The 27,121-nt window shown below is 36.6% G+C and overlaps 2 protein-coding genes across 4 annotated transcripts in view; one reads left to right on the top strand and one right to left on the bottom strand.

Moving 5' to 3' along the window:
• TAX1BP1 (Tax1 binding protein 1) overlaps positions 1-25,327 on the top strand; it is a 90,985-nt gene extending 65,658 nt beyond the window's left edge. The window contains exons 14-19 of one of the 2 annotated variants that reach the window (XR_014295056.1): positions 11,621-11,804; positions 12,377-12,525; positions 22,498-22,580; positions 23,435-23,590; positions 24,862-25,031; positions 25,123-25,327. Coding sequence is in view for 1 of the 2 variants with exons in the window: in XM_082633027.1 (XP_082489153.1) it covers positions 11,621-11,804; positions 12,377-12,525; positions 22,498-22,580; positions 23,435-23,590; positions 24,862-24,976 (687 nt within the window). In the remaining variant the exon portion in view is untranslated. Of the gene's footprint in view, positions 1-11,620; positions 11,805-12,376; positions 12,526-22,497; positions 22,581-23,434; positions 23,591-24,861 lie in introns of both variants that reach the window. The other variant, XM_082633027.1, reaches the window with a different exon arrangement.
• The window catches only part of JAZF1 (JAZF zinc finger 1), a 340,773-nt gene continuing 338,970 nt past the window's right edge, over positions 25,319-27,121 (bottom strand). Inside the window, exons 6-7 of one of the 2 annotated variants that reach the window (XM_082633040.1) lie at positions 25,984-26,061; positions 25,319-25,463 (exon numbers count right to left, since the gene is read on the bottom strand). In XM_082633040.1, coding sequence (XP_082489166.1) covers positions 26,012-26,061 — 50 coding nt within the window. In that variant the 3' untranslated portion in view covers positions 25,319-25,463; positions 25,984-26,011. Of the gene's footprint in view, positions 26,062-27,121 lie in introns of both variants that reach the window. The other variant, XM_082633039.1, reaches the window with a different exon arrangement.

Below are 27,121 nucleotides of genomic sequence, written 5' to 3' on the forward strand. Positions count from 1 at the left end.
GAAGTGAGCCTGTTACTTTAAGGAAAACCAATTGATAGTATTCGTTGCCAATGATAAAATTCAAGCTTTTAAGAAAAAACTAGAATTTTGTAAACCTCGCGTCACCTTGTTAGCCATAAATTCAGGTAGGGTCTAAAGGGGCTTGTTATGAATGAGAAAAGACACTCCTATCATTCAGGAAATTCCAGACGTTTTAGGAGATCTGTGCCAGGAACTGGGGACAAGACCAAAAATGTTTTTTATATCACAGTGTGTATTTATGTATGTTTGTACAGTCATCTCTCGGTATCCTCAGGGTTGGTTCCAGGACCCCTCCAAGGATGCCAAAATTGGAGGATGCTAAAGTCTCTTATATAAAATGGTGTAGTACCATCGGCCCTGAGTATCCATGGGTTCTGCATTGGCTGGCTCTGCATTGGCAGATATGGAGGGCCAACTGTATTTTTAATTTATATTTGGGTGTCTGTGTTCATCTGTGTGTCTATCTAATCTACTCTTAAACATATTTTATCTTCCTACTTGGTAGGCATTAATATGAGCTCTTTTTAGTCAATGGAGTAAGAATTTTTTTGATGTTCACATAGTCTAAGATTTGGTTAGTGGGAATACCTTCAAGCTGGTTCCTGATCTGCCTCAATATCAAAAGGATATTGTTGGTCTTTTGAGCACTTAATTTTTTTCTAGCACTGCAAGGTATTCTCATACCTTTATTCCCTCATCTTTGGGATTGGCCGTTTTTTACAATGAAGAAGCTCTGGTCCTTATTTCTCCAAGGAGTTCTGGTTGCTTATTAGTGGGAAATGGTATTTAGAACCCCAAATGCAGGCCCTATGTGTGCTCATTGCTTGTAGATCCTTTCAGTGTCTGAGCTGGGAAAGGTTTGTATTTTAGATATCATGAGTTCTAGTCCAGTTCCACACTGATTCTTCCTTGCTTTCCTTTCCTTTTTTTTTTTTTAAGAGGCATTTTTTCATTTTTTTTTTTTTTTTTTTTTTTTTTATTTGCAGTACGCGGGCCTCTCACTGTTGTGGCCTCTCCCATTGCGGAGCACAGGCTCTGGACACGCAGGTTCAGCGGCCATGGCTCACGGCCTGGCTGCTCCTCAGCATGTGGGATCTTCCCGGACCGGGGCACGAACCCGTGTCCCCTGCATCGGCAGGTGTAAGAGGCATTTTTAAATAGAAGTTATTACAGTAATTTTATCTAACTACAGAAAGAGATTATCAGGATAAGGATGTTGGTGTGTGTGTGTGTGTTTGTTTTTGGTCGTGCCATGTGGCTTGCAGGATCTTAGTTCCCTGACCAGGGATCAAACCCTGGCTCCAGCAGTGGAAGCGTGGAGTCCTAACCACTGGACCACCAGGGAATTTCCCCTTGCCTTAATTAATTCCTATTTGTACACCTTTTCCACAGTGAGAATCCTGTGCCCAATAGTGTCAGTACATTGAGTCTACTTGCTAATTCTGATATCCCACACCTTCAGAACTGCTAGAGCCATATCACTAAAAGAAGGAAACCTATTAAGAATAGAATTGAATTCAAGATTGTTTGCAAGCCCCACCCCCCGCCCCAGGTTGTCAGTATATTGCGTTCAAATGTTACTTGTGTTTGTTCTCTCTCCCTCACCCCCTTCAGTGTATGGTAAAACAAAATGACAAGTGGGTTAAAAAGATCCCTGCAAATAAACAGTGGATTAAAGCTAATTAAAACAATAGGATCACAAATGAAGAGTAAGAAAATGATTTTCTATTTCTGGTATGAGTTTTCATCAAGTGTATTTCAAAGTTAAAACCATGATTCCCTAATCAGATTTGACAAGAAGTTGACAAAGTATATATTCCAAATGCTTAAGACAACTTTTTGAAACATGGATGTACCTTAACCATTTTTGGTAAGAAACCTGGCTCTAAGTGTATTTTGTGCTTGGAGTTAATAGTTAATGCTAGAGAGAAGCAATCAAGATACTTTATTTTTATATATTTTACATTTATAAAAAATATATATTTCATATATATAATTTATATGTAAAATTATACATTTAGAGTATGTTTTATATAGTTATTTTGAAGTTTCATATATAACAGTGAAAGATAGTGCTAAATGATTATAACTATTTGTACATTTTGTGGTGTTACAAATGGCTGCAATCACAAACAGAAAACAATATGGTGACTGTATTAATTATGCTGCACAGCGAATTACCTGAAAATGTAGTGGCTTAAAACAGTATTTGTTATCTCACAGTTTCTATGAGTCAGGAATCCAGGTGTGGCTTAGCTGGGTCCTCTTTAGACATCTTGCAAGACTGCAGTCAGTGTGTCAGATTGGGCTTAGTCATCTCACGGGTATAGATCTACTTCTGAGCTCACTACTTGTCAGGATTCAGTTCCATGCAGATAGTTGGGTGAGGGCCATAATTCTCTGCCATCTTCCATGAGGTCACTCTCCTCTATGTTTTTTTTTTTTTTTTAATATTTATTTGGCTGCATCAGGTCTTAGTTGCGGTGTGTGGCATCTTCGTCACAGTGTGTGGAATCTTTTGTTGCGGCATGTGGGCTTAGTTGCCTCGTGGCATGTGGGATCTTAGTTCCCTGACCAGGGATCGAACCCACGTCCCCTGCATTGGAAGGTGGATTCTTAACCACTGGACCACCAGGGAAGTCCCTCCTCCTCTATGTTTGACTGAAGTAAAAGGTTATTCAAACCACAGGCAGGGTAACCTTTAAAAATGTAAAGCTGATCTTTTCTTTGCTTGAAGCTCCTTAATGGGCCTCCCATGCATTAGTGCAATTAGGATAAATGCCAAAATTCTTTTTTGGCTGCACCGTGTGGCTTGTGGGATCTTAGTGCCCCAACCAGGGATTGAACCTGTGCCCTCGGCAGTGAAAGCGGCAGTGAAAGCACAGAGTCCTAACCACTGGACCACCAGGGAATTCCCGCCAAAATTCAACATAGCATATAATATTTTATATGACTGGCCTCTCTCTAGTCCCATTTTAAGCCACAGTTTCTTGTTTGACTCTCCTCTATTGTAGAATTTCTCTCAGTAGTAGTTCTCAATCTTGACCTTGAATCAGAACCACCTGTATTATTTGTTTGTTTTTAGGTAATTATCAGATTTATTTAAATATTTTGCCTTTTTGTAATATTAAAGATTAAATGGCAATATACAACATGTATTTAGGAAAATATGAGCAAATACAACATCATAAGTAATGATAAGAGTACAGTCATAACTTATAAGCTAAACAAAAGTTAGCAGAGCTTGTGCCTTTGCAGGGAAAGGTCAACATACAATCACATGTATAGAATGCCACAGACAAGATTATCTTGAGAATTGCCCTTTTTCACATTATGTTCATATAATTTCATTTAATATAGTTTGTTAGGGTACCACATTTTTTTAAAATTAATTTTTATTGGAGTATGGTTGCTTTACAATGTATTTGTTAAAACACAGATTTCTGGCTTCCATTCCCAGAGTTTCTGATTTGTATGTCTGGGGTGGGGCTTGAGATTTGCACATTTGACAAGTTCCTGACGCTGCTGGTCTGGAGACCACGCTTTGAGAATGGTTTTAGTCACTCGGGCCTTACAACTCATGAATTGCTTTTTTGTTTCAGGGCCCTTATTCATGTACTTTGCTAGGAATATTCTTGCCTACAATCTTTTGTTAACTTTTTTTTTTTTAAAGAAGAATTTTTTTTTGGCTGCGTCACACGGCATGCGGGATCTTAGTTCCCCAACTAGGAATCAGACCTGTGCCCCCTGCAGTGGAAGCACAGAGTCTTAACCACTGGACCGCCAGGGTAGTCCCAGAAGAATTTAAACATATGTAAGAAGAGAATAATGTAACGAACTCAGTTGTACTTCTCACCCAGCAATCAACAGATGTTACTTTGTGGCATCTTATTTTAATTTTCTTTAAGTCTTTTTTTTTTTATTGAATTTGTTACAGTATTGCTTCTGTTTTTATGTTTTTGTTTTTTGTTTGGTTTTTTTTTGGCCGTGAGGCATGTGGGATTTTAGCTCCCTGACCAGGGATCAAACCCACACCCCATGCATTGGAAGGCAAAGTCTTAATCACTGGACCGCCAGGGAAGTCTCAGTGCCATCTTATTTTATCTGTTCAACCGTAATTCCCTTCTCTCTTCCCCCAGTGGTATTTTTTCAAGTATATCCCATAATTCCTATTATTTTCCTCTGAATATTTAACTATTCCTACTACTCTTGACTTATTCTTTAAGTCTCAGATTAAACCTCTCTTTTTCAGAGAGGACTTCTTTGACCTCTCAGTCTAAATTAGGTACCTTTATTAAACTTAAGCCTGGGAGCTATACTTTTATTTTATAGCACCATAATTTGTAATTAATATTTCTGTGCTTATTTCTCTAACAACTCCCTTTGCTTAATTATAAGGTCCATGAAGAACAGGGATCATGTTTATTTTATTCACCACTGTATTTGCAGCCTCTAGTACAGTGCCTGATATTTGAAGTTAAATATTTGTTGAATGACTAAACAAGTTAATGGGGCAAACATAATTTATAGCATTTGCTTATAAAAATATTTGGTAAAAGAAATGTAGTGGGATCAGCAGTTTTATTGTCAATTAATACCCTGCCCTGTCAGGAATACAATAGAAGTAGGCCAGTTTGCTTTCTGCTTCCTGTCTTCTTGAGTTACTCTTGATTTCCCTGCTACTGACACTATAGTTTTATATTACTTCTAACGACTGTATTTATAAGAATTTCTGTTTGCTATTTCAGCAACTTACTTCATGTTTGTCTTCTCCCCCAGTGTTTCTCAATACCCTCACTCCTACCACAATCCTCTGCAGAGTTAAGATTAAGTCCTTTTTGTTCAGCACTGAAACCTAGATCCGGACAGTGCCTGGAATGAACCAAGTGATCGTTAAGCATTAGTTGAGTGAGCAAATGACAAAATGGATATATCGCCATCTAACAGAATGTGTATTTTACTTATTTTGTTTCTTGGCCATCTGCCCTGCTCTAGATACAGACTTCATGTGGGCAGGAATTTTTGTGTGTTTTGGTTATTCCTAAATCTCTAGTGCCTGGAGGCCAGTTCCTGCTGCATATTAGATAATAAATATTGAACATATGTGTGGATAAAAACTCATTATAGTTTTTTTAAGTTACTGGCTCCCTAATATTATAAAAATATATATTTTAAAAATAACTTTTAATAGTATGAAGTAACTTAGGATTAAAAACCCTACCAATTTAAATTTATTTAGAAACTTAATATACCTTAAAGTATCTTATTTTTTCATGTCAACCCAAAACCACTGTTTAGAATTATTTATTATTTTCATACTATTTCAGATATTCTGTGTAAACCCCTTACTAGAAATATGAAAAGGGAAGAGTAAAGAAAATAATAAAGCAAAAGCACAATGGTAAATAATGATAAAAATGATGGTGGGAAGTACTTTATTAACTATTACCAGAGAAAAAATTAAATTAAAAAAATTTTTTAAGTAAAACTATTTCAAAATGTTGTTTAACATCAGGTACCTGACTAGCGATTTTTCTAAATCATCATTTCATATTTCCGGATGATCTGCTTCCTTTTTAAGAATAGAAGAGTAATACTTGTCTATACTTATAAATGCTTAATGGAAGGTGTCTGGAGTACATCTGTGAGTTTTGTGGGTGACAGAATTAAAGGTACTGCAACTGTTGCTATGGTGTTTTGCCTACATCCATAATTGAAGAAAATGCTAAATTTCAGTTAGAAGTTAGTGAAAAGATATAAAAAAATTTTTTTTCATCTAAGTTCATGGATTTCCTGAATTCTAAACATGGATCCTTTTGTGGGGGGAGGCATGCATTGTGAATACAAATTTAAGAATCTTCTCTAAGTCAAGAGTTCAGTCTTCTAATTTGCCAAACAACCTAATCATAACTATTGTGTCCATGTTCCGGTGTTCTGTTCACCCTGCCTCCAGTTTCCCCCATGAGGAATCAAAGCTGCTTATTCCTCCTTTTCTTACCCTTATACTATTTGCAGAGGATTTATTTCATCTTTGATGGTAGTGGAGTGGAGTATGAACCTAGAGGAAACTCTTTATTAGGTTGGAATTCTCTATGAAGTTCCTTGGCTCTATCAGCGCATGCATAAATGTTTTGATGAAACCCTTGACTCCATTTAAGTAGTTTATTGTTTGCTTACAGAAGAACTTAACCATACTCCTTTAAATTGATTTGCTTACACTTTTGTAGAAGTAGTTTATCATCTCTTAACTCTCTTGCTGCTTTCATGCCCTTTTTTCACTTTTCTTGAATCATCTTTGAAATATTTTAAAATTTTACTCTCTCCCTTTTTCTCTCTTCACATTTCCACTTAAACATCCTGAATTACTATAGTGGTATGTCAGGGGTTTTTGAGTCTTGACAGGAGATGAGGGAACCTCCACTGAGGGCCTGCTGTGTTCTAAACACTCCCCTCATTTCTCAGTAGTCCTCTGAGGCCTGGGAAAGGTAAGTTCCTCAGGGTTATTTGTGCTGGAGCTGATGAGCAAATTCTGGCCTGACTCCAATCCACCATGTCATGCTGCCCCCCTGATTATTTGTTTCTACTTTCAACTGTGCCCAGTATAGTTTTGCTAGATTAACCTTGCTAAGGACCATTGCACTGTGTTATTATTGTTCAAGAACTGTTAGACCCATTGTAGTAAACTGTATGACACATCTGGCACATTTGCCCTTCAGCCTTTTTTTTTTAGCTGCATTTCTTCTACTCTTAACGTGCATCCTGTATTCTAAGTAAATCATTCACTTACCAATCCTGCAATATGTTATATTTCATATGCCTTCTGTACTCTTTTCACGTGCTTAAGAAGAACTTTTAATTCCCATTTCTCTTTTCAAACCTAAATTGACTTGCATTTTTCACGTTTACCAGTTTTGCTCTCAATGATAACGACTTATTCCATTTGAAGGCCACTTACTCTATTTTAAGGTCATTTTTTTTTTTTTTTTTTTTTTTTTTTGCGGTATGCGGGCCTCTCACTGTTGTGGCCTCCCCCGTTGCGGAGCACAGGCTCCGGATGCGCAGGCCCAGCGGCCATGGCTCACGGGCCCAGCCGCTCCGCGGCATATGGGATCCCCCCAGACCGGGGCACGAACCCGTATCCCCTGCATCGGCAGGCGGACTCTCAACCACTGCGCCACCAGGGAGGCCCCTTAAGGTCATTTTATAGGTAAAAATTTGTTAACATAGAGTCTCATCTCTACTCCCAAGGGATGACAATCAGCAAAACCAGCTGAATTTTACTTTACAGATGAAAATTTTCATCCTTATATCCTTTGTTAATATTTTTGGTTGAATTTTTAAATTTTTATTTTTCAAGGTTTTTTTTTTTTTGGATGTGGACCATTTTTAAAGTCTTTATCGAATTTGTTACAATATTGCTCTGTTTTATGTTTTGTTTTTCTGGCCGTGGGGCATGTGGGATATTAGCTCCCCGACCAGGGATTGAACCTGCACCCCACCGGCATTGGAAGGCGAAGTCTTAAGCAGTGGACTGCCAGGGAAGTCCCTGGTGCAATTTAAATATGATAAAATTCTCTCATTTTAAGTGCAATTTGATGAATTTTGGCAAATACATATAGTTCTCTACCATTACATTCAAACTATAGAACGTTTTATTGCTGCGCATCGTTCCCTCATGCTCATATGTAGTCTATTCCTCCAGCTACCCCCAGTCCCAGACAACCACTGTTCTACTTTCTGTTACTCTATAGTCTTACTTTTTCTAGGATTTCACATAAATGTGGTCATACAGAATTTATTCACTGATTGATAGATGTTAATCCTTTCACCAGCTGATGGGCATTCAAATTATTTCTCATGTTTTGCTCTTATGAGTAATGCTGCTATGAACATTCTCTTACAAGCTTTTTTTGTGGACATGTGTTTTCGCTTTTCTTGAGTAGATACCTAGGAAGGGAATTGCTGGCTTATATGGTATATAAGTGTATGTTTTTAAGAAACACCCAGATTGTTTTCCAAAGAGGCTGTACACTTTGCATTCCCACCAGCAGTATATGAGCATTCCAGTCACTAGCCCTTGGTATTGTCAGTTTTTAATTCTAGTCATTCTAGTGAGTGTGTAAGGTTACCTCATTGTGGTTTTAGGTTTAATTTCTCCAACAACTAGTGTTTTTTTAATTATTATTTTTTAATGTTAAACTTAAAAAAATTTTTTTAAATTTACAGTATTGTGTTAGTTTCAGGTGTACAGCATAGTGATTCAGTATTTTTGCAGATTATATTCCATTATAGGTTATTACAAGATAATGGGTATAATTCCCTATGCTACACAGTAAATCCTTGTTGCTTATTTATTTTGTATATAGTAGTTTTTATCTGTAATCTCATACCCCTAATTTGTCCCTTCCCCCTCCCCTCTCCCCTTTGGTAACCACAAGTTTGTTTTCTATATTTGTGAGTCTGTTTCTTTTTTGTATATACAGTCATTCATATTATTTTTTAGATTCCACATATTAGTGATACCATACATATAGTATTTGTCTTTGACTTACTGAATCAAGCGCGTGCGCGCGCACACACACACACACCCATCTTCTTAATCCAGTTGTCTGTTAATGGGCACTTGGGTTACTTCCGTGCATATCTTTGCTATTTTAAATAGTGCTGCTATGAACATTAGGGTGTATGTATCTTTTAAGATTAGTGTTTTCATTTTTTCCAGATAGTCCCTGATGACTGACTGGTGATGCTCAACATCTTTTCATTTGCCTACAGGCCATTCCTATACATTCTTTTGTGAAGTGTCTATTCAGATCTTTTACCTGATTCTTTATTGGGTTATCTTTTTTGGATTTAAGAGTTTTAAAAAATATATTCCAAATACAATTTCTTTGTTATATATGTTGGAAATATTTTCTCCCAATTTGTGGTTCGCCTTTTCATTTTTAAAAATACTGTCTTTTGAAGAGCAAAAGCTTCTAATTCTGAAGTAGTCCAGTTTAGCAATATTTTTCTTAATGGTTCATGCTATATGTGTCCTATCTGAAATTTTTGCCTAACCCAGGGTTACAGAGATTTTCTCCTATTTTTTAATCCAGCATATTTTATAGTTTCAGCTCTTAGGTTTAGATTTATGAGCTACTTAAAATTAATTTTTAAGGAATGATATGTAGTCAAAATTTGTTTATTTGTATGCAGATATCCAGTTTTTTAGCATCATATATTTAAAAGAACATGTTTTTCCTCCATTGTATTACTTCTGCATCTTTGTTGAAAATTAATTGACAAGAGTATGGGTATATTTTTGGAATCTCTTTTCTGTTTTATTGATTTATATTAGGGGTCAGCATACTAAGGTCTACATCCAAATTTGGCTTGTGGCCTATTTTTGTAAATAAGGTTTTACTAAAGCGCATTGCCATGCCCATTCATTTTTAGGTATTGTCTATGGCTGCAATAGCAGAGAGAGATTTGAGTAGTTGTGACAGAGGCTGTGTGTCCTACAAAGCTGAAAATATCTACCACCAGGCCCTTTATGGAAAAAGTTTGCCTACCCCCAATCTGTTTATCCTTAGGCTAAAACTGTACTCAGTTGATTACTGTAGCTGTATAATAAGTCTGGAAATCAGATTATGTAAGTCTTGAAGTTTGTTCTGCTTTTTAAAAATGGACTATTCCAGGACCTTTGTGTTTCCGTGTACATTTTATAATCAGTTTGTCAGTTTATACAAAAACCTGCTGGAATTTCGATTGGGATCGCATTGAATCTGTAGATCAATTTGGGGGGAATTAATAGCATAAAAATAAGTTTTCCAGTCCATGAATGTGGTATATTTCTCCATTTGCTGAGGCTCTCTTTAATTTCTGTCAGTAATGTTTGTGGCTTTTAGTTTATAGGCCTTGCACATCTTTTGCTATATTTATTCCTCAGTATTTAATTTTTATCTATGAATGTTACTATAAATCGAATTTTTAAAAGTTTCATTTTTCAGTTGTGTGTTGCTGATATATAGCAGTACAGTTGGTTTTATATATTGACATTATATACTGCAGCCTTGCTAAATTAACTCATTCTCCTAGTTCTAGTGTATTCCTTAGGATTTTCCACTTCTATGATCATATCATTTGTGAGTAAAGATGGTTTTACTTCTTCCTTTCCAGTCTGTCTGCCTTAATTTTGCCTTAATCTTAACACTGTGGTAGAACCTCCAGTATAGGGACTTCCCTAATGGTCCAGACTCTGCGCTCCCCAATGCACAGGGCCTGGCTTTGATCCCCGGTCAGGAAACTAAATCCCTCATGCAGCAACTAAAAGATCCTGCATGCAGCAACTAAAAGATCCTGCACGCCGCAACGAAGATCCCGAGTTCTGCCACTAAGACCCAGTGCAGCCAAATAAATAAAAAAAATAAAAATAAAAAAAAGAAACTCCAGTATAATGTTGAATAGAAGCGGTTAGAACAGACATTTTTGCCTTAATATTTGATCTTAGGTCGAACCATTTAATTTTTCACCATTAAGATTCACTGTAGGTTTTTGTAGATGTCTTTTTTTTTTTTTAAATCATGGATGCCTGTTGAATTTTATAAAATGTTTCTTCTTGCAGTTATTGAAATGATTGTATGCTTTTTTCCTTTATGAACATGTGATGAATTACATTGATTTTTGGATGTTAAACTAAATTTGCATTCTTGTGATAAAACCCACTTGGTCATGATTTCTTTTTTTAAATAAATTTATTTATTTTTGGCTGTATTGGGTCTTCGTTGCTGCGTGTGGGCTTTCTCTAGTTGCAGCGAGCGGGGGCTACTCTTCCTTGCGGTGCTAGGGCTTCTCATTGTTGTGGCTTCTCTTGTTGCGGAGCACGGGCTCTAGGCGTGGGCTTTAGTTGTGGCACACGGGCTCTAGAGCGCAGGCTCAGTTGTTGTGGCACACAGGCTTAGTTGCTTCGCGGCATGTGGGATCTTCCCAGACCAGGGATCGAACTCATGTCTCCTGCATTGGCAGGCAGATTCTTAACCACTGCGCCACCAGGGAAGTCCCAATGTATTATTTTCTAATATTGAATTTGATTTCTTAATTAAGTTAAGGATTTTTACATCAGTATTCGTGAGGGTCTGCAGTTGAGGTCTGCCGTTTTCCTGTGATGTCACTGGTTTGGGTATCAGGATAATACTGGCCTTGTAAAGTAAGCTGAGACTGTTTTTTTCCTCTAGTTTTTGAAAGAGTTTATACAAGATTAGTATTTTTTTAAATGTTCAATAGAGTTTACCAGGGAAGCAGTCTGAGTTGTTTTTTGTCTTATGATTTTTACTAATAGCTAAATTGTAAGAGATTCGCAATTTCCTCTCAATTAGTAATAAAAAGGGTACTTTATTGGCACAAATAAATTTGAAAATATATTGGGCTTTATCCCGCTTTCTGATTTTGTTAGATGTGGAAGGGACATTTATGAGAAGTTGAGAACCAGCCTTTCCAACTGTATACTTTAAATATAGTAGGGAAGTCATTTTATTGTTATATTTTGGCTAAATATTTAATGCTCTTCTTGTTAAAAAATATTTGGTTGCTTATTCACCTTTGTTTTTGTTAATTTTAGGAACTTAAAAGGAGTATAGAAAATCAAGCAGAAAGGAAATTGGAGGGTCAGAATTCCCAGAGTCCTCAGCAGATCTCACAGTGTTTCAACACAAGCTCAGAGCAAAATGGTCATGTTCCTGCAGTGCCAGATACACAACCAGTTCTGCAGTTTGGTAATCCTTATGCAACACAGGAAACAAGAGGTTATTAAAATATTTTTGGTTGGGGTTAGCTGAATGTGGAGGGTTTTTTTTGTTTGTATCTTCCTGGGATTAGAGAACTGTTGGTATGATCAACTCTAATAGAAATCTTGTTTTATAATAAGCAGTTTTTTTGGGTTTTTTTTTTTTGCGGTACGTGGGCCTCTCACTTTGTGGCCTCTCCCGTTGCGGAGCATAGGTTCCAGACGCGCAAGCTCAGCAGTCACGGGCCTAGCCGCTCCGCGGCATGTGGGATCCTCCGGGACCGGGGCACAAACCCGTGTCCCCTGCATCGGCAGGCGGACTCTCAACCACTGCACCACCAGGGAAGCCCTATAATAAGCAGTTTTAATGTTTAACACTAACTGGCTTCATCTAGAAGCAGTACACCATGAATGAGGAGTCTGTTTGCTTATTGCACATAGTTCTTATTTTTAAAGATCATTTGGGTTAAAAAAAGACATTTTTTGGATACACTAAAGTGGTTCTTTATATTCTGTTCATCATAGCTATACACAGAGATTCTAATTTTAGTACCAGGTTTTTACCCTACCCTTCCAAAATTTTTATTTCAGATGGAGCAGATGGTGCTTTTTACCCAGATGAAATCCAAAGGCCACCTGTGAGAGTACCCTCTTGGGGACTGGAAGGTAATGTTGTCTGCAGCCAGCCTGCTCGAAACCTAAGTCGACCTGATGGTTTAGAAGACCCTGAGGATAGTAAAGTAAGTTGAATTTCTATTTTCTGAGCCTGTCCCTTTTATATTTTGTCCTGTGTAGAGAGTTATGTGTGTGTAGAAAGAGAGAATGTGTATGCTTATGTGTACACATGATTGCTTACTTGATTTTTTGAAAAATCTGCTTGTATTTAAATTTGAAAAATCAACCACTAATATGCTTCAGACTTACACTTTAGGATTTATTGAGAGAATGACCTTAGAATATTGTAATTATAAGATAGTTTAATCTTTAAAATTTTTTTTAAATTGAGCTATAATTGACACATGTTTCAGGTGTGCAACATAATGACTCGGTATTTGTGTATATTGCAAAATGAACATCATAACAAGTTAACATCCATCATCATACAGCTATAATTTTTTTTTCTTGTGATGAGAACTTTTAAGATCTACTCTTAGCAACTTTCAAATGTACAATACAGTATTAACTGTAGTCACAGATAGTTTAATCTTAATTATCACAGAGTAATTTACTATATTCTTTTGATTGTAGATGTACTAGGTTGCAAGAAGCAAAGTGTTAATGACAGTGTTATGCTTTGCTGTGCATCTTTTCAGCTTTGCATTTATATCCCACTTTAAGTTATAAAGTGGACTCTTCATTATCTTTAGCAAGAAAAAGGAAGAAGTGTGTGTATCATAGTTTTCTTTTTCAGAGAAATACTCTTGTAGACATCATTAGTATTTAATCTCTCAGCAGTACAGTACTGTTGATAATTGAATCAGTTTACGTGGCATGGCATTCTTTTTATTTCATTTAAGAGATTTCTTCACCGTTTAATAGATCCTTTTCCTCATAGCAGCTCTTTGGATTTTCTGTGCATTAAGATGAGTTTAAAAGAAATGCTTTATCGTGCTCTTTGCAAGTACAGCGGTATCATGACCTGTTTCTCATTTAATCTAGTTTGCTGCATTTAATTGCTATTAACCTTTGCAGAAACTGATCAGTGTTCAGACAGGCATGATTTTAGCCCTAGTGCTCAACACCCATAATGGAGAAAAATGTATTTCTCTCTTCTGCCTTTTGGCCTCCTATATCCATTACTGGGAATAATTAGGAAAACTGTCAGAACTTTGGTAGCCTATATGAAGTCTAGAGTATCATCTTACTGCTTTTTCACACCTTTACTTCACATTTTGCATATTTAATCTGATCATTCTTGGCACAGGTGTTACATGGGACAAGCTCTTCTCTTCTCTAGTCATCTGCCTCAGTTTAATTAGCAGAATGTGCTTTCTCATCTGTGTGCTTCGCCCTCCTGCAAACCCATGAGAAGCAGTGTTAGAATCTTGTGCTCATTTGTTGACATGCTTAGATTTGGTAATGAGATGGAAGGGGTCTTAGGAGGCATACCTTGGGTAATTGTATTTTTGCTATCAGAAGATTTTTCACATTAGACAGAAACTAATTTTTATGTACGTTCAGACTTTTTTTTTTTTTTTTTAAATTCTGGTCCTTACAACAACAAAAATCACTTGCAAATGAAGTGTTTTAGTTAAGTAGTTTCAGTTAGAATATGAAAAGCAGCTCTGAGTTGACCTGTTCCTTTTCTCTGGTTCTTTGCCCTGGAAGTATTTAACAGCCTGGGACCTAGTGCCTTTCAGTTGGGGTTGAAGCGGCTGCACTTCCAGCCCCCTCCAGTCACACCTTCCGTATCTCTTCCCTTCTGCACCAAAAACTTTCTGTCAGATCAAAAAAGCCTTTTATGACTCACTCCCCTTCACCTCATAGTTGTAATTATGATGATAGTGATGGCAATAGACATTTCTGTAGTTTCATTGGACAGCTAATGCTTAACACTTTAAATATATTAACTCTTTATAGCTGTCCTATGAGGTAGAAACTATTACTATGTTTTATAATGGAGGAAACAGAGACAGACTACCTGGCTTGCTTCAAGTCACACAGCTGGTAAGCATACAGCCGCATCAGTTTGGCTATGGAAGTTGTGGTTTTACCACCTATCAACCTACCAAATGACTAAACCAGAGGTTCCCAAACTTTCTCAGTTAATGGCACCTTTAGCATCTCAGTAGCCTCCTGCACAGTTTTTGGAACCATGGTCTAAACTCTTGCTTCACAAAAATACCTTTTTTGGACCAACACTATTGGTATCTCCTGGAAGAAATAAGGAATCTCTGGCTCCACTCCAGACCTACAGAGAATCAGACTGCATTTAACAAAGTCTTTTGGTGATCATGCGCTTAATAAAGTTTGAGTTGCACTGGTCTAAACTTCCTAAGGCCCATCAGGCAAGTTTGGATTACTTTCTCTTCCTTCAACACATATCCCACTTTCCAGTTGTTTTTATGCCTTTGTATAGTGTTTCCCTTCCACCTGACTAGCTTTACTTCTTTCCTTTCTCCTCTATCTCTGAAAGACTGAGGTTCACACATTCTGTTAATGTGTAGTTTGTAGCTTTCCACATGAATCCTTCACTATGAACCCCCCAATTGAAGACTAACAGTTTTTGTATTTACATCTTTTTCTGATGAGTTTTTTAGTTTTTATTCTCAGAAGGATCTGTGGTTTTCAAAGGGGCTATGACTCCACAGTTGTTGGGAATCACTGCTTGAAAGAATCAAGGCCTGTTTCCCATTGTCATGACACATAGAATTTTTGCCTTTCTTAAATTTTGCCATTTTTCATATGTTGTCTTATTTTTAAAATTTTACTTTGAATATAACCAGTATGTTTTCTGTTTACAAAAGTAGTATATAATTACAGCCAATCCACTTTTATCAAGACTGCCAAGACATTTTTTTAAATTAATTAATTTATTTTTGGCTGTGTTGGGTCTTCGTTGCTGCGTGTGGGCTTTCTCTAGTTGCGGTGAGCGGGGTCTACTCTTCGTTGCAGTGCGCAGGCTTCTCATTGCGGTGGCTTCTCTAGGTGCAGAGCACGGGCTCTAAGCGCACGGGCTTCAGTAGTTGTGGCATGCGGGCTCTAGAGCGCAGGCTCAGCAGTTGTGGCGCAAGGGCGTAGTTGCTCCGTGGCATGTGGGATCTTCGTGGACCAGGGATCAAACCTGTGTCCCCTGCATTGGCAGGCAGATTCTTAACCACTGCACCACCAGGGAAGTCCCCCAAGACATTTCAAAGGGGAAAGAATAATCATTTCAACAAACGGTGCTGGGACATTTGGATATCCATATGCAAAAAAACGAAATTGGACTTCTACCTCATACCATATACAAAAATTAACTCAAATTGAACCTAAATATAAGAGCTAAAGTATAAAATTCAAAAGAAAACATAGAGGTAGGTCTTTGTGATGTTAGGCAATGGTTTCTTAGATATGACATCAAAAGCACAAGCAGCAAAGGAAAAAATAGATAAATTAGACTTCATCAAAAGGATTACATGAGGGGCTTCCCTAGTGGCGCAGTGATTTAGAATACGCCTGCCAATGCAGGGGACATGGGTTCGAGCCCTGGTCTGGGAAGATCCCACATGCTACGGAGCAACTAAGCCTGTGCTCCACAACTACTGAGCCTGCGCTCTAGAGCCCACAAGCCACAACTACTGAAGCCTGCGCGCCTAGAGCCCATACTCCACAACAAGAGAAGCCACCGCAATAAGAAGCCCGTGCACTGCAATGAGGCGTAGCCCCTGCTCACCGCAACTAGAGAAAGCCTGCGTGCAGCAACGAAGACCCAACGCAGCCAAAAATAAATAAAATAAATTAAAAAAAAAAAGATTATATGAATTCTATATGTTCTATTTTTTTTTAATACACACTTATTTCCAGCTGATTCTGTATCTCTGGTTGGCATCTCTTTTTTTTTTCTTTTTTAAATATTTATTTATTTAGGCTGTGCCCAGTCTTAGTTGCGGCACGCAGGATCTTAGTTGCGGCATGCATGTGGGAACTAGCTCCCCGACCAGAGATCAAACCCAGGCCCCCTGCATTGGGAGTGTGGAGTCTTACCCACTGGACCACCAGGGAAGTCCCTGGTTGGCATCTCTTAAAGCTGAATTTTACCTTCTCTATACCATATAGTACAATGCCTTTCATATACAGTAGGGTCTATTTAAATTTTTGTGACTAACGATTTTACCTAAAGAAATGCTTTTAATTATTTTTATTTTCTGCCTACTAATGTTCAGATCATCTTAGAAAAGTAATTTTTGGTAACAGCTTTATTGAGATACAATTGACATACCATATAATTACCATTTAAAGTATACAACTCAATGGTTTTTAGTATATTCAGAGAATTGTGCAGCTATCACCACATTCAATTTTAGGACATTTTCCTCACCACAGAAAGAAGCCCTGTACCCTTTAGCAGTTACTTTGTCTCTGTAGAGTTGCTTATTCTGGACATTTATGTAAGTCAGATCTTATAACATGAGGTCTTTTGTGACTGGCTTCTTTCACTTAGCATAATGTTTTCAAGATCCATGTTTTAGCATCCATGCATATTTAGCATGAAGAATGTACTGCATTCCTTTTTATTAAATGCTGAATAGTGTGTTGTATGGATATACCACATTTTGTTTATCCATTCCTCTGTTGATTAACAGTTGGCTCTTGTGAATAGTGCTGCTGTGAACTTATGTACAAGTTTTTGTTTGAATACCTTTTTCAGTTTGGTTATATACCTAGGAGTTGAATTGCTGGGTCATAGGGTAACTCTGTGTTTAACCTTTTGAAGAATTGCCTGATTCCTTTTCCATTGGCAGTGTGTAAGTGTAAAAGTTCCAGTTTATCTACATCTTTACCCACACTTGTTGTCTGTTGTTTTGATGATAGCCCATCCTAGTAGATGAGAAGTGGCATATCATCATGATTTTGATTTGCATTTCCCTGATGGCTAATGATACTGAGCATCTTTAATGTGCTGGTTGACCATTTGTATATGTTCTTTGGGAAAATGTCTCTTCAAGTCCTTTGGCCATTTTTATATAGGATTATTTGTCCCGTGCCAGATAAATGATTTGCAAATATTTTCTCCCATCTGTGGATTGTCTTTATATTCTTTTGGTGGTATCCTTTGCAGCACAAAGTTTTAAATTTTGATGAAGTCAAATTTACCTATCCTTTTTTTTGCTTGTACTTTTGTTGTCGTATCTCAGAAACCATTGTTCTATCTAAGGTAGCTCTAGCTTCTAATTTAGGTCTTTGGTTTGTTTTAAGTTTTGAATGTGGAGAAAAGTAAATTTTTTTGGTATTCTTTTCCATTATGGTTTATTACAGGACATCGAATATAGTTCCCTGTGCTGTACTTGTTGTTTATCCATTCTGTATGTAGTAGTTTGCATCTGCTAATCCCAAACTCCCAATCCAACACCCGCCCCCCTACCCGCTGGCTCACCTCGGCAACCACAAGTCTGCTCTCTGTGAGTCTGTTTCTGTTTCGTAGATAAGTTCATTTGTGTCATTATTTTAGATTCCACATATAAGTGATAGCATATGGTATTTGGCTTTCTCTTTCTGACTTACTTCGCTTAGTGTGATAATCTCTAGGTCCATGTAGCTGCAAATGGCATTATTTCACTCTTTATTGGCTGAGTAATATTCCATTGTATACATATATACCACATGTTCTTTATCCATTCATCTGTCGATGGACATTTAGGTTGTTTCCATGTCTTGGCTCTTGTAAATAGTGTTGCATGAACATAGGGCTGCATGTATCTGAGAAAAGTGACATTTGAAAACAGAGATCTTACAAAATTATTTGCTTTCCTATTTTTAAAATACCTTTAAATTTTATGGAGTTATAATTCAATGATATTCCTTCATTGACATATTACTAGAAATGGATGTTTGGCTGAGCTTAAACAGTAACATCTCATAAAAAGAGAATGTTGACTAATATTACTTAATAATACAGAGTTATAAGGATAAACATTAATTCTTTAGTTTCATATAAAAGTTACCCAGAGTCATTGGTACTCTGTTCTTAATGTGTTGATTTTGGCCTTAGCAAGTGTTTCTTACAGGATGCTCTTGAACTAAAGTAGTAATTATTAACTTAGTAAAAGTTCTATTAAGTGGTGGATATTTCTTCATTAATATTCATTACTAGCTCCTTAATGATACCTAAATATTTCAGTTAATAATTCCTGGCAAAGGTGGAATCATAACACAGTTTTAGAAATTCTGATTGTCCGAATCCTAATGATTCAGATGGTGTAACTCAGTCATTAGCTCCCGAGTGTGTATTGCTAGTTTGATCACAATTGCATTTTTTATTGTGGTTGAATACACGTAACATAAAGTTTACCATCTTAACTATTTTTTAGTACATGCTTCTATAGCAGTAGGTACAGATGACCGTTAACACGAGGGTTAGGGGTGCCAACCAACCATGCAGTTGAAAATCTGAGTATAACTTACAGTTGGTCTTCTACATCTGTGGTTTCTCCCATATCCACAGATCTGCATTCGAGGATCCAACCAACCTCAGTTCATGTAGTATTGTAGTATATACTATTGAAAAAAATCCCACATAAAAGCAGATCTATGCAGTTCAAATCCTCATTGTTCAGTGGTCAACGGTATATTCACATTGTTGTGCAACAAGTCTTCAGAACTCTTTTCATCTTGCAAAACAGAAACTCTATACCCGTTAAACCACAACTCCATTCCTCCCTCCCTCTGGCCCCTGGCAACTGCCATTCTACTTTTTCTCTCTGAATTTGACTATTCTGGATACCTCATATAAGTACAATAGAATCATATAGTATTTATCTTTTTGTGATGGGCTTATTTCACTTAATATATGTCCTCAAGATTCATTCGTGTTGTAAGATGTCAGAATTTTCTTCCTTTTTAAGGCTAAGTAATATTTCATTGTATGTGTATACCACATTTTGTTTATCCATGCATCTATTGATAGACATTTGAGTTGTTTCCACCTTTTGGTTATTGTGAATAATGCTGCTGTGACCATAGGTGTACCAGTATATCTGTTTGAGTTCCTGCTTTCAGTTCTTTTGGATATATACCCAGAAACGGAATTGTTGTATCATATGGTAATTGTATTTTTATGATCATGATTGCATTTACTATGATTAAATGTATTTTGTTGTCTAAGAGATTAACCAATTTTAATACTATTTCAGATGTTCAAACTGGTTATATACTTTGCTAAGAAAAACAAGAATTTTTTTAGAGACTAGATTTTGAGTTGAGCATCTCATGAGAAGTTTTGGGTTTCAAACAGAGCTTCAGTGTACCGTAGCATGTTTCCTTTGCTTAAAAATGAGTTTGCAGGTAGAGTATTGTGCTCATGGGTCTAAAGGTACATGAACAATGTAGAGTGGTTTAGACGTTTGTAGAGATTAAAATGCTATTGAAAATATTTTCTTAAGAAAATTTTAATTATTTGGAATTGTTCGTAAATACATTTTAGTGTGGTAGTCCCAATAATATTTGCTTACAAGATTATTTCAGCAGTTTAGCTAAAATACTAGGTACTTATACTTTAAAACTTGCTATTCAAAATTCTTTTGAGTTGACAACTTTCAGTGCTAAAACTTGATTACTTTAGTAGTTTTGGGTGGAAATCTTGCTAAAATAGAATACTAAAAACCTTAATGACTGAAATTTATTAATTAAAAACTCCATATTGAATGATGTCCTCATATTCTTTTAAGGTGTATAGTAAAGCTGTATGATCCAGTGTTGAAATCCTGTTTGATGTTTTGGGTTCTTGTCTACTTTCCTCTCTTTTTTCACCAGTAGCCATTTTTTGTTGCTGGCAGTGAGCCTGCCTTAATAGCCTCACTTCCTGGGCTAATTTGTTATATGTAAACTAGTATGGTTTGGCAACTAATTAGCTGAGCTTGATGAGTAAAATGGAATAACTGTATTTGTGAGTGAAAATTTGGTCATTTTGCATGACAAGATCACCAGAGACTTTATTATATGAATTGGTTACTCAGATTTTATTACATACTTCCTGGTTTTAAACTATTCTCCCAATAGGTGATTTCTTATTTCATGAGGACTTATGTCTCATTATTACATCTAGAATTCTACTCTTCAGTCCCTCTCCCCTTTTATTCTGGTAGAAGATACAGAATAATAGTTACCCTTACCAAATCATATATGGCTTAGAAAGTATAAATTGCTTTTTTTGCCCCCCTCATCCACAGATTTTATGAGCAGGGTTAACATGTCTGATAGGTGGTCTGAACCTAGCACCTTAGCTAGTTCCAAACTCTATTGTCAGCTGCTTCATGGAAGCAGTGAATTGGTGTGAGCTGCAGCTGTTGTAAAACACAGGGAAAGGTGGTTATGAGATTTTTGGTTCCATTATATTTTTTGCGCCTAGAAAGTTGTATTGTACAATATTATATATATGTCTCATCAAGAATTTTGAAAAGTAGAATATGAGGACGTTTTATTATTCTCATTTTCTTCAATAGCATTTCAAAAATTTTTAAAACATATTTTTATGTCATTTATATGAGAAAATTTTGTTCATTATTTTATATGTAGTTGTTTAAGCAGATTCATTTTCAGATATTGTTGCTGGAAGGCCTAAGTATGGCAGCCAGAGTAATGTGGCACAGAATCACAATTTGCCTGTTATACGTATGTAAGCTTAGCAGATTCAACTACTAAATCATCTTCCCTCTTTGTACCTGCAGATTTAAAAACTGTCTGGATTTTAGTTACTTAAAGACTTTTAATTTTTGAAGTATATGAAGTACTTGTCCAACATTCCCCAACTTCTCAATACCCTATTAGGTTACTGATCCTGTTTTTCTTTTGCCCACTTGTATCCTAAAGGAATCATATGTAAACAAAAGTGTTTTCTCATGTGATGCACATGGGGGGAAAAAAAGTCTCTCACCTCCTTTTTTGAGCTTTTAGCGGGGATAATTGTCAGAGTAATAGCTAAGTTATCCCACCTTCCCTTACTATTCCCTCCCCCCCCGCCAAAAAAAAGAATTCAATTTATCTTTTGTTTGGTCACTTCAAATTTCACGTCACATACTCTTTTTTGGAACCTCTTCCTATGACAGACCTGACTTAGCCTATTAATAGTTCTGGGGCAATTATGACTACCCAGCGACATAAGGACTTTCGTCAGTGCCTCTTCCACCTGTTGTGTGCTGTTCATGACATGAGAGCAGCTAACAAACTGCTCAGGGGAGAAAGCAAATGGGCACTTCAGATGATGTGGCCGCTTTGGATAGGAAGCGACAGTCTGTGTTTGGATATTGAGGTAGCAGCAAGCAATGTGCAAGTCTATAAAAAGTGACTAGAGGGATTCAGGCATGGAAATTCAAACCAGCATTTTCTTTCTGATTCAGACTCAGATTTACAGGGTTTTAGGAGTCTTCCTTGATAATCTGTTAATCAGATATTTAAATTTGAATCTGATTGTTTTACATCAGGGTTTTTGAGGCCTGTAGTTTGGTGCATTGCTTCGCTTTAACATGGTTTTCCAGTTGGATTCGCTTGTGTATTTGCCCCAAAACACACACACACACACACACGCACTGTTTTCCTTTATTTATAATTTCTACGTATTGTGCAGTGGATATATATTATCAAAGAAGATCCTGCCTATCTTACAGACTAATAGTCATTCAATGAGAATAAAAGGAAAAATAATGCAGTCCTAAGATTTTTATGAAAGTGGTCACCCAGTGTATGGAATGAAAAGTCGGTAAAGTTACCTACATATCGGTCAAAAAAGTCTATTGATCTCTACTTCATTCACACGCACAGGTGTAGTATACTCTCCGTTCCACTGAATACTGCTTTTTATTTCAAGGTAAGACTTAGTCCATAGTGAAATACTCTCTTAAAAAAAAAAAGTCACTTTCAAACATGTTTACATGAAAATCTAATTTAATGATAATAGAAGTAAATTTTTAAAAGTGTAATCTTGTTTCCTTTATACGGTGCTTGATTGAATTAATTAATTGAGGAACTTCTCTTCGGTTTCACTTTTCTCAAAAGTTGCATGATTATTGTTTGCCTAGGAAGATGAGGATGTGCCCACCGCTCCTGATCCTCCAAGTCAGCATTTACGTGGCCATGGAACAGGCTTTTGCTTTGATCCCAGGTAATTTTTCTCTTTCGTGTGTAGAATTGGGATTACCTGTGGCTCTCAACGTATGGTCCTTGAAAATGTGTTAGAAATGCATATGGTCCAGGGCCCTAACTCAGATCTTGTTGAACCCCAAATCCTTGCTGTAGGGCCCAGCAGTACACGTCTCAGCATGCCTCCAGGTAGTTCTGATGCACGTCGTACCTTGAGGACCAGTGCTGTAAACACCTTTAGTTGTTAAACTGAACGAACACTGTTGGGAAGCTACAAGTTGTATGAATCTTGATAGTTTTACAAAAGGCATATTTTGTTAGTTAAAAATCGAAGAATTCTTGTCACTGAGCCTCATTTCACATAATGTGATTGTATTTTTTGGATTTTTTTTTTTTTTTTTTTTTTCTTTTTGCGGTATGCGGGCCTCTCACTGTTGTGGCCTCTCCCGTTGCGGAGCACAGGCTCCGGATGCGCAGGCCCAGCGGCCATGGCTCACGGGCCCAGCCGCTCCGCGGCATATGGGATCCTCCCAGACCGGGGCACGAACCCGTATCTCCTGCATCGGCAGGCGGACTCTCAACCACTGCGCCACCAGGGAGGCCCTATTTTTTGGATTTTGATGAGAAAAAGATTTTCTTTGTCAATCTAATTGTAAAACTAAAATTAGAGGCTTTATAAATGGTTTACACAATTGTCAATAGCAAGCTTTTAGGAGCAGAAAAAGAGGTTCCTGGTGTAACTGAAGACTTTCAAGGTAAGTGTTAGTATGAATATCAGCTTAACTAGATAAATGTAACCTCGCTGTATCTGAAGGTTACTGCTGTTAAAAATCTGTTTATTAGAAATACGTAATTCTTTCATTTTATTTCCTCAAGCTTTGATGTTCAGAAGAAATGTCCACTCTGTGAATTAATGTTCCCTCCCAACTACGATCAGAGCAAATTTGAAGAACATGTTGAAAGTCACTGGAAGGTGTGCCCAATGTGCAGCGAGCAATTCCCTCCTGACTATGACCAGCAGGGGTTTGAAAGGCATGTACAGACCCATTTTGATCAGAATGTTTTAAATTTTGACTAGTTAATTTTTATTAGGAGTTAATAATACAGTTTAGCAGTTGGAAAAAAACCCACCTCAGACCACTAAGGAGACCACAAGGTGTCACTTTCATGCACCCTCTACTGCACTTTTCTGACCAACAGCTACTTTGAGTTTGGTGTTGCTAGTGTCAGGGTCAGTCCTTAGCTTATCACTTATCAATAAATATAATTTTAACCTCTGTTAATCTTACCTGCTTAAGAAGTTCTTGTGTGTTTGTATCTTTATTTATTCCCCATTTTGAAAAATTATATGAATGAAGGAAATGGATTATTTTAATGTTACCACACTGAAAAAATAGGTATGTATAGTGTGTTATTTAGCAAAATACTTACACGTCTCTGTTGACCTTGTTGATTGAGCATGACTACTAAAAATTATGTAATACAAAGAATTTATCATAAGTCTTGCAAAGTTATTCTTTTGAATACAGAAACTTCATAATTTAGCCCATGAAATGTTTTTTTTAACCCTCTTTAGAAAGGGAGCTGCATGTAGAATGAGATCACATGCTTCCAAGATAGCAAATATCCTTTTTATATTTGAAATGTTTGCTTTAGGAATTAATAGAATGCATATTTTGCTAATTTTATGACTAAAAAATTTTAGAATACCTGAATGATTATTTTTAAGCCATCTTAAAGTTGTATTTCTATCTGATGGGGAAATGGAACAAGATATGTCAGTGTAATTGTTTCATACTAAATGATCTACTAAACAGTGATGGTTGTGGCATAAAATCACAGAAAATGTATGTCTTTTTTCACATTTTCTTGATAAGAGTATAACTTTGAAAAAATGTTCTCAGTAAGTGATTAAATATGTAATGCATAAACCCAAATCAAACTATCGTGTTCGTTATGACTCTGCTGTATATAGTATTCATTAACATTAAAGTAGACACATTTCATTGTCAAATTTATTTGTGATAGTTTTTCATTAAGTCTAGCATCTTGAATGTCTTTTTGGTCTGGGTCATTAAAATATCTGAACTACAGTCCTTTCCTCTTTTAGAATATGTATGTTAAGGATTTAAAGTGTACTGACTTTTTGATTTTGCTGTTTTTGTGGTTATCAAAATATTTAAGCTTGTCTTAAGCAAACTAGCTATCTAAGATGTTAACTTAATATTCAGTGTAGTGGCATTTTGGGGTACTGTATGTGAACCGCATATATTATACATCATCTCACTTGTATTTGTTTCTAGGAGCAGAATTTATGTATCCTTGGAATCCTTTAAAAGGTTTGAGTCTAGGGCAAAACAAACAGTATTGGGCAGTCAGGTATCAGGACATGGCAGACCTGGGATGCAACAGTATTGAAGACTCCACGTTTTAAGCTTCTGGATAGGTTATATGCTAAGCAGAATATATTCAGGTAAAATATGTTCAATGATAAGAACATTTTTGTTCCATCAGTTAATAATTATGGACCATGCTAACCTAAAAGTATCCTTTGAATTTTATAGTGCTACTACCAGTGAAATGAAATTGTTCATCGTACTAACCTAGGCAAAACATTGATGAAATCTGCATGTCAGCTGAATTCTGCCCCCCACCAAAAAAGGGCAGCCTTAGAACAAGGTAATGAATGGATATATTCGTTTCTGTGGCAATCTTGATACTGGTCTTTATAATGGATGCTAATGAAAATAAAGAGCCATGTTTATTTTGGGTCAGAGGCAGTTTATTTTAAATGTGATATCATTTACATTTATAAGCAGCTTTTCTTGACAGCAATTTTGTTTCATTAAGTTGCCTTCAGTTCTAAAACAAACCTCTGTTGCTTTCAAACTTAATGTGCTCTGTCCTGAACAAAACATATGAAAATATAATTTAAAGCACAGTTTTCACAGACACAGTACAATACATTCACTATACACGTTATAACAAAATATTCCCATCCTTACCTGTTTAGTAATACTGTCACAATGAATAAGTAAATAGAAACTGGAAATTTTTATAGTTGAAAGAAATTTAACATGCACAATGACTATTTTATGACTGTTTAGCTGTTGAACTACTGATCCAGCCTACAGTTTCTTGCACTAGAAGGAGCGAAGCTAAATAATAATTGCTGGCCTAAAAAAAATTTGGGTCAATTCTAGGTAGATATGAAATAGCCAAGTAGGGCCTTCTTATGCACCAACTAGTGGCTTCTCATGTCTGTATCACCCTTTAAAACATAAAGGATAACACTGTATATTCAGGACCAAGACTATTCTTCAGAGATCTGAGGACATTTTTAGCAGGTAGTGTCTTTATAAATAACTTTTAAATCCCTCATTATGAGGGATTCACAATTTAAGAGTGTATTAATAGAAGCTTACCCATCTGGCTAACAGAATTGTCTTCCTTTCAAAACGTCTGAAAAATTGAGGAGGAACACCTGCTTTCCATCTGTAAGACTTTCAACAAATGGAAACACGGGAAGAAAGTTACAAGCATTTCGAGTTTGATTTTCATCAGTTTTGTGGGCAGTTAGTTAGCCATCTCAAAGCAATTTTTATTGCATAATTAGGCAATTGGTAAACTCATGTTTGTTTAAGGAATAGCACTTGGGCGAAATGAACACTCAAGGCATGATGGTACTGTTGGTAAGAAAAACTTTAGGAATGGTCCAGACATAGGTTATACTCTAATGGGTCACGTATTAGTCACTCTTTGACCACCTGCTGCAAGAAGCACTTACCTGTCAATAAGGCTCAATTTCATATTTCAGCAAAATGTCTTACAAAGCTAAACAGACATTTCCAGTGGGAATACAGACATCTACAATGTGATGGAAAAAGTGCCTTTAAAAAAAGTCTGAGAACACAATGAGCATGAGGAGGCGACAGGGGTCTTAACAAAATGCTCCTCTTTGAAACGCGCTTGGCATTTTAATTCTTATCTGCAACCCGCAGGTTGTTAGGGCAGTGGTTGCAAGAACTGGCAACACATAAAACATCACATCTGTTGGCAATAGAGAACGACAAAGTGCTTTAAAACTTCACCTAAAGATGAAGATAGAACTAAATTTCACACACACAAAATTTGCACTTAAGTATTTCAAAGTGTTTCCTAACATTTCGGGGGAAAGCATTTCACTAAACTGGTATCTTGGTCCACAGACATCAATAGGCATAAACTGAATCCCTTGCACCTAGCAGGCACTCCATGAATGTGTGTTAATGAGTGAACTGAATAGACTTTTTGTACAAAAATGCCATTTGTAACACTAAAATGATTGGTAAGTCACATGGCAAGATTTTCAGCTTTTTAAAGGTCAAAAGGATTTGCAAGATAATATAAAACACAGAAAGCACACCTTTTATGCATGTTATTTAAATATGAAAATATTTTTAGCATATTATGTTAAACATTCTTTCTTATTTATATTTCCGTTACCTAAAGTCTTTCTAGTCACAGGTACTAACTAACTCCATTATGTAAGGCATGGTAACCAGTTTGACAGTGAAGGTATTG

This window comes from Mesoplodon mirus (assembly GCF_964341445.2).
Source record: "Mesoplodon mirus genome assembly, chromosome: 9".
NCBI lineage: Eukaryota > Metazoa > Chordata > Mammalia > Artiodactyla > Ziphiidae > Mesoplodon > Mesoplodon mirus.